Below are 8,417 nucleotides of genomic sequence, written 5' to 3' on the forward strand. Positions count from 1 at the left end.
AATAACATCTTGTGCACGTTTCATGTTACCATGGATAAACACTTATAAAATTCCATAATGATGTCGTGTGTAGGGTATGCATGTAAAGTGCTGATAAGTACTGTGACCAAGATTTATATTACCATAAACAATTGTATATGTAACACTGATATGCTTGTTAAGAGCTGATAAAGTATTACCATAAATGATGTTACCATAAACAATGTATATGCAATGCTGATGTCATTAGGAGTAAATAATTTTTTTTTTTTTTTAGCAGGTAGGAGTTTTACAAGTGGTATCAGAGCGAGGTTGCAACTCTGTGACCTCGGGTCAACCATAACTGAGAAACTGATATAAATAATTGAATTAATGAGCAAGTAGGGGTCATCCAACGATGTATTGCATGTAATATCTGTGGAAAAGGAACTAATCTTCTGAACAGGTGACAACAGAATGAGGAGAACGAGCAGCGCTCCTCATGGAAATGTGGACAGACCAGATAACGTCACGCACCCTCAGGGAAATCCAGAGATTTGGGTGCAGTTAGGGGAGGAGGCACGCAACACCAATTTGACCATATTGGAGACGGTCCAGGAATTGAAGAACGAGATGGCTCGGTTGCGTGAGGACAACACCAGATTAACCATGGAACAGGAAAGGATCCTGAAAAGTTTATCAGATAAACAAAACCAGCATCAGCCCAACCCCAGTCCAGAGCAAAAACATGTATCAGAAGAACAAGATTACCATACTGATCAGGAAGAAACAGAGGGAAGGGCGGAGGCTCGAGGTGAGTAATCTGACAACGCTTCTGAACATCGAACCTCAAAAAGACAACGGATAGAACTACAAGGAGAGTTTCGAAAGATTAAGCCGCCGCATTTTGATGGGGAGTCCGAGGAGGTTGCGGAAGCCTAGTTAATAAACATGAACAAATATTTCCAAGTTTACGAATATGACCACCATCTTAAGGCACGGCTGGCTATTTTCCAGCTGCAGGCCAAAGCTACATTATGGTGGGAGGAAGTCAAGATGGTGCGGGGAGTGAGTGAACAAGATATAACTTGGGAAATTTTTCAGAAGTACTTCAAGGAGAAATACTTGACTGAACGCTTTTACGATGAAAAAGCACGGGAATTTCATGATCTGCGGCTTGGGCAGCAGACCATGGATGAATTCATTACCAAATTTACATCTCTGCTCCGCTATGTACCATATATTCGGGAGGAAAAGGCAAAAGTGCAGCGGTTTGTTAGCAGTCTACCCCAAACAATGCGGGAAAGGATTGAATTTGATAACCCGAAGACCATGGATGAAGCGATTCAGAAAGCTAGAATATGCTATCAGCAGAATAAATAAAAGGGAGACAGCTTTGGAAAGCGTTGGGTGGATAGAAAGGGCGGCAAAACCACTATGGAAATTAAGGGAGCTCATGGCAGTTTCAGCAAAGGAGGTTCAAAAGGGCCCAACAGTAGGAATCAGCCTAGAAATCAGCTCAGAATAAAACCCCCTAATGAGCCCAAATATAGCGAGCAGCCGGGCAGAGTTGATAATGAGGGGACAGTTAGACCGCCAGTACAGTGCTGGGGTTGTGGCGGGCCACACTATATTAAGAACTGTCCTCACCGAAAGGGTAGTGATCAGGTGTCTCAGGTTTATGAAGCCTCTATAGTGGGAGATGTAGCCCGGTCCATACCAAGAATAAATGCCGCTCTCGTGGACCGTCAAGCTGATTACCAGCCAACGATGGTAGAGTTCAAAGGTAAGATTTTTGATCAAACTGTTTCTGTTTTAGTAGACCCAGGAGCTACATTAAGTTATGTTAGCCCCAAAATAGTGGAAAGCTGTAATTTACAATCTGTTAAGTTTAAGAGTCCATGGTTGGTTCAGCTAGCTACCGGGGCCAAAAGGCGGGTGCTGGCCAAGGTCAACAACTGTCCATTAAAGATAGTTGGACAGACAGTGACAGCAGAATTAAATGTACTTCCTCTCGGCTCTTATGATGTGTTAATTGGAATGGATTGGCTGGAAAGGCGGTGGTCCATAATAAATTGCAAAACCAAGACAATTTCCTACCGGGATGAACTGGGAAATGAACAGGAAATTCAGGGTATTCTGAAGCCAGTTCAGATTCGGCCAATTACTGCCTCACAACTGGCTAAATGCATCCGGAAAAAGTGTCAAGTATATGCAGTTCAAGTGGGTCATGCAAAATCTGAAGATAAAGATAATGCACTGGAAAGCATACCGGTAGTGCAAGAATTTGCAGATGTGTTTCCCGAGGAAATACCAAGATTTCCCCCTAAAAGAGATTTGGATTTTACCATAGAGTTGGTGCCTGGTGCAGCCCCAGTGTCGCGAGCACCGTACCAGATGAGTGTGCCGGAATTAACAAAATTAAAGATGCAGCTGCAAGAGCTGTTGGACAAGAAGTACATCTGTCCTAGTGTATCTCCCTGGGGAGCCCCAGTACTGTTTGTTAGGAAAAAGGATGGAACACTCCGTATGTGCATAGATTATCGACAGCTAAATAAATTGACAGTGAAAAACAAATACCCACTACCCTGTATCGATGAACTGTTCGATCAGGTGAAAGGGGTGACGATATTTTCAAAGATCGATTTGAGATCTGGTTATCATCAAATCAGAATTAAGGAAGAGGATATAGCCAAAACTGCTTTTCGAACCCATTATGGACACTATGAGTTCGTGGTACTGCCTTTCGGGTTGACCAATGCACCTGCAACGTTTATGTGCCTGATGAATAGTGTATTTCATCAGTATTTAGATAAATTCATGTTAATTTTCATTGATGATATACTGATATACTCTCGGAATATTAAAGAGCATGAGGAGCATCTCAGACTTGTGCTACAGACTCTACGGGAACATCAGTTATATGGAAAATTTAGCAAATGCGACTTTTACAAAAAGCAGATCCAGTATTTGGGGCACATCATCACCGAGAAAGGCATTGCTGTGGACCCTGAAAAGATTAAAACCATAATGGAATGGCCAACACCAAAGGACGTGGCAGATATTCAGTCTTTCATGGGGTTGGCTGGATATTATAGGCGGTTCGTGGAAAATTTTTCCAGGGTTGCATACCCCATCACCTCCTTGCAAAAGAAAGGGAAAATCTTTAAGTGGATAGCAGAGTGTCAACAGAGTTTTGAGAAACTCAAACACTTGCTCACTACTGCACCTGTGCTGAGCATTGCAGACCCGAAAAAAGATTACGTAGTCTGCATAGATGCAAGCAAAGAAGGTGTAGGAGGGGTGTTGATGCAAGAGGGGAGGGTGATCGCGTATGTATCCAGAAAATTGAAGGAACATGAACGGAAGTATTCAGCCTATGATCTGGAACTCACTGCTGTAGTACATGTGCTAAAAATGTGGCGCCATTATTTGGTGGGAAGAAAATTTTTATTGATGACAGATCATCACAACTTGACTAGCTACTTAAGTCAACTAACTTTAAACGCTAGACAAGCTAGGTGGGTGGACTTTTTGGGCAGTTTTGATTTTGAAATCAAACATTTAAAAGGAAGAGAAAACCAGGTCGCAGATGCATTAAGCCGGAAAGCGCATTGTCTCTACGAAATTGGCCTTAGTGAAGGACGGTCTACCCTTAGTAAAGAAATTATAGAGGCTACTGAGCAAGATCAAATCTACCCGCAAAAGAAATAGCTTGTGCAGAATTCAAACATCCACATCATGCAACAAGGTTATGAGTTGGACGCGGCAGGCATTTTACGTTACAAGAAAAGAATATGTGTACCCGACCGGAGCGATATTAAGAGGAAAATTCTGGATGAAAATCATAAAAGTCCTTATGCGGGACATCCGGGATATCAAAAGTTAATCACTTCGCTTCGGAAGGAATATCACTGGCCAGGCATGAAAAGGGACGTAACGGAATATCTGACACGATGCAGAGAATGTCAGCTAATTAAAGCTGAACATCAACACCCCGCGGGTTTGTTACAACCATTACCCATACCAGAATGGAAATGGGAAGTTATTACCATGGATTTTATTACAGGGTTACCGAAGTCCAAGAGGAACAATGAATCTATTATGGTTGTAGTGGACAAACTTAGTAAGACAACCCACTTCATACCAGTTCAATCTACGTATCGTGCAGCCCAAATTGCAAATGTTTTTATGCAGAACATATTTAAGCTCCACGGGCTGCCAAAAACTATAATATCCGATCGCGATGTCAAATTCACATCAGCTTTTTGGAGGACCTTGTTTGAAGGTCTGGGAACTCAATTGAATTTTAGCACCGCATATCATCCGCAGACTGACGGGCAGACTGAGCGGGTGAATCAAGTGTTGGAGGACATGCTGAGATCTTATGTGATGCAACAACCCACTCGGTGGCAAGAGTATTTGCATCTTGTGGCGTTTGCTTACAACAATGGATATCATGCATCCTTGCAAATGAACCCATTCGAGGTACTTTACGACAGAAAATGTCACACGCCATCCAGTTGGAGTGGATCGGAAGAACGGCTTATGCTGGATCCTGAAATGTTAAAAGAGATGGAGGCAATGGTTAAGAAAGTGCGGGCTAATTTAAAAATAGCCCAAGACAGACAAAAAATTTTTGCAGATCGTAAAAGGACTTTTAGGGAGTACCAAGTGGGAGAACATGTATACGTTAGAACTCGGGCAAGGAGAAGCGCATTACAATGGAACGGTTGTGCCAAATTGGCACCCTGTTTCTGTGGGCCTTTTCAGATTTTAGCACGAGTGGGGCCGGTAGCTTATCAGCTAGCCCTACCTAGCCACATTCGGGTCCATAATGTTTTCCACGTGTCAGTTTAAAAAAAATATGTCTATCACCCTAAACACATAATTAGCTGGCAGGACATACAGGTAAGTGGATACTATGAAAAGCTTAAACTAAAAGTGTTTGCTAGGGAAAACACTGATCAGATTGTTGTGTGTTTCAGGTGGAACCGGAAGGAGAATTCCTAGTCGAGCCGATGATCATATTAGATCGGAGAAGGGTCGTGCTGCGGAAACGAGTCATCACCCAGGTTAAAGTGCAGTGGCAGCACTTTGGGCCAGAAGAGGCCACCTAGGAGGATGAACAGAGCATGAAAGTAAATTACCCTAAATTGTTTATGGGTGAATAACATCGGAACGATGTTGAACTTCAGGAGGGGGAGATGTAATGCCCCTAGTTAATCGTTAGTGTTTAAATTAAAAACAGTAAATTTAACTGTTGGTTATGGTTATGTTTGGTAAAACTGAGTAATTGTTTTGTTGTTACTGTTTTAATTAATTATGTTGTTAAGTGTTATTGGTAGCTATTAAGTGTGATTTGGAAAATAAAAACAACTGTTAATGGTTATAGAGCTTCCTCATCAGAGGGAAGTTAGAATTAAAATATGACATCTGTCGGAAAAGGGAAAAACCCTAACTACTTACAGATGACGGTTGAGACCCTCATAGAGGAAGGATACTTAATGTCAAAAAAAAAAAAAAAGGAAACTGCTACGTCTAGTAAGGACCAGATAGCAAGACTCAAGAAAAGTTGCAATTTGGCAGCGAACGCTACGTCTGGTAAGGACCAGATAGCGTATGTTGGATGCAGAGAACTCCCTGAAACTGCCATGTCTGGTAAGGACCAGATAGCGTAACTCTGGCAGTGCCAGAGAGTCTGTAGACAGCAAGAATCTTGCAGGAGTGCTTGGGGGTGGAAAGTTGAGAAGGACCCTCCTAAGGTCGGGAGGTTTGACAAGCACATTAAGAGGTTTGCCTCTGAACAGGTACGTATGATGGAGTATTTGGTTGCCTGTATATGCTGTTGAAATAATTTAAAGTTGTGACAGAGCAGGAAACTGCGAATGGTATAGAGAAAATATCTTCTGAAAATGCAAGTAGGAAAGACTTGGTCTAAGTTTAGACATTTATCTTTTAAAAGAAAGAAACCCCTGTAAGTTTGCTTAAGGTAAGAACAGTCAAAACCGGAAAGAACAAAACCCAGAATAGAGTTAGAACTACTGATTTTATTCTAGAAAAGAATACTGGGTAAATGTGAAACTGCTAAATGGAAAGGAATTCAGTGAATAACCATCACAGTATGTGGATCTAACAACTGATAATGTAGAAGCCTAGGAACTTATAACCCCTAGAGCGATTCCTGTAAAACAAGGGAAATAATAACAGGTCGACAAAAATGATTAGACCGTGAGTTCTTGAAGTAACTCTTCCAAAACAGTGACGGCAGGTCCCCTTCGCAAACCACCGAAAGTAGTAACATAAAAGTGGCATGCGTAACGAGATAAGGGGGCTGGTGCTTATGCCAGAAACATGTCCTAACCCTGTGCCAAACGCTCCTAATCAAATGAGGAACACCATCGTGAGATGGGCAGCCGTAGCCGATATGAATAGGGTAGAAAGTCGGCGGTTAGTCGCCAAGACAAAACAACAATCCATATTTAACCAGTAAACACAACATGCAAACCATGAAGTTGATAATCCTACTTCAAATAGATATTTACACAAATTTTGCAGAATAGAAAAATGTAGCGGAAGTTTCCAATGAACAACTGCATTCATAAATCAAGTAAAACATCGGTAATAATCCAACAGATGTCTCCAAAGTCCATTACAAGCCGTAACATTTACTATGCAAATATATATATATAATCATTAACCAGACAAGGGAAATTACAATTGCTGTAATTTCTATTAAGTATGAATGTTCGCCGTAGGGATAACCTTTGGCCCTGTACCAAATATAGAATGTATTAAAAACAATGTGTAGCGAGCGCAACCCGGTTGGGGTATTGCCGCCACAATAGTTCCGGGCGGAATCCAAACATACCACGGGAAACCAGAGCGGGTTACCGTCTCTCCCATAACAGGGAAGAAATTAGAACAACAATAAACAAACACTGTAGCTTAAATATTGTTTCGGCAGAATGCCAAGAAGGAAGTCAGCCGGAACTCGCTTCCAGAATCCTCTCATAAATTCATATACATGGCGTCGGTCCTCTTACTAGGAAGTGGGAGAAGGGCTGGAAGAGCTGTTGTCCACCATGCACTGGTCGCGACACCTGTATTCTGCACCTGAGACGGAGGAGAAGCCAGGACAAAAAACAAAAGCAGATTAGTACCAGAACCATAACATGCAAGGAATAAAAAGGTAAACAGAGAAGCGTTTCGCTTCGCTGTGAGCAAGGAGGGCATGTATACCGCGGCCATGGCTGGCGGGCGGGGCGTATCTCCACCATGGACAAACATGTAGGTAGCCTGTGCTGCAAAAATTCCAATCGCCAGAGATCCGCTGAAGATGAGAGCCACTGCGGAAATGAACTGTAATGAGATCAATGCGATTAGAAAAACCCTTTTAAGATTTTTATTCATACTTGGTGGATGTCAACCGTTGATCTGGGAGATTCCATCTCCACTATAGAAATGGGCGCGGGCTCTTCTGTCACATGGGCTCATTCGTGCCTTGTACTAGGCGCATTAAAACCGCCCTTCAGCGTTGGTAACTGGGTAGCAACCAGCATGCCGTAGCTTAGGCTAGCTGGCTAGTTTTCACGCTGCACCGCGCCAGGTGGACTTCATGTGAGAGCTTAGGTATTAAAGCGCCAAGGAGTGGTGGCCGGAAAACGTTAACCGGAACAACCTTCCAACAGCGCAAAAACCCAGACCTGACCGAATATATTGCTGGCAGGGGTATCCATGTTACAGCTGGAGATCTTAAATGGTAATTGCGGAAAACGCAGGACAATGACTTAATTAAAATATCAAATCGTCAACCATAATGGTAAGTACATCCATGCAAACCATCGGAAATATCTCGAGACAGGTGGATAGGGTAGGTTCAAACCATTAACCAAAATCTTAATGATAATTTAAACATTGATCAACGCATACGCTTAATAACATCATGTGCACGTTTCATGTTACCACGGATAAACACTTATAAAATGCCATAATGATGCCGTGTGTAGGGTATGCATGTAAAGTGCTGATAAGTACTGTGACTAAGATTTATATTACCATAAACAATGTATATGTAACGCTGATATGCTTGTTAAGAGCTGATAAAGTATTACCATAAACGATGTTACCATAAACAATGTATATGCAATGCTGATGTCATAAGGAGTAAACAATTTTTTTTAGCAGGTAGGAGTTTTACATTTTATATTATAATTGTTTATCAAAATATGTCAATTGTTTTTATTTATCCATTCAATTATTGATAATTTGGTTTATTATTTATTATATATTTATTTAGTCTTTTAATTTTATATTATAATTGTTTATCACACTATGTTAATTGTTTTTATTTATCTATTCAATTATTAATAATTTGGTTTATTATTTATTTTATATTTATTTAGTCTTTTAATTTTATATTATACTTGTTTATCACAATATGTTAATTGTTATTATTT

General features: G+C 41.2%; 2 protein-coding genes and 1 long non-coding RNA gene across 3 annotated transcripts; 2 read left to right on the top strand and 1 right to left on the bottom strand.

Annotated features, from left to right (window-relative positions):
- Window positions 1–909: 909 nt before the first annotated feature.
- LOC149253160 (uncharacterized) lies at window positions 910–1,341 on the top strand. Its single transcript, XM_089454394.1, has one exon. The coding sequence runs from the start codon at window positions 910–912 to the stop codon at window positions 1,339–1,341; it is 432 nt and encodes a 143-aa protein (XP_089310520.1).
- Window positions 1,342–4,350: 3,009 nt separating this feature from the next.
- On the top strand, window positions 4,351–5,078 carry LOC149253161 (uncharacterized). The gene is made up of 2 exons (XM_089454395.1): window positions 4,351–4,752; window positions 4,947–5,078. The coding sequence occupies exons 1-2, from the start codon at window positions 4,351–4,353 to the stop codon at window positions 5,076–5,078; spliced, it is 534 nt and encodes a 177-aa protein (XP_089310521.1).
- A 1,589-nt stretch (window positions 5,079–6,667) lies between these two features.
- On the bottom strand, window positions 6,668–7,419 carry LOC149253162 (uncharacterized). Its single transcript, XR_016266132.1, has 2 exons — window positions 7,201–7,419; window positions 6,668–7,074 (listed from the first exon to the last, which is right to left on the bottom strand). It is a non-coding gene; the product is annotated as an uncharacterized LOC149253162 (long non-coding RNA).
- Window positions 7,420–8,417: the final 998 nt, after the last annotated feature.

This window comes from Pinus tabuliformis, chromosome 7, assembly GCF_031772625.1.
Source record: "Pinus tabuliformis cultivar Carrire ecotype Pingquan chromosome 7, CPIR1, whole genome shotgun sequence".
Classification (NCBI taxonomy): Eukaryota; Viridiplantae; Streptophyta; class Pinopsida; order Pinales; family Pinaceae; genus Pinus; species Pinus tabuliformis.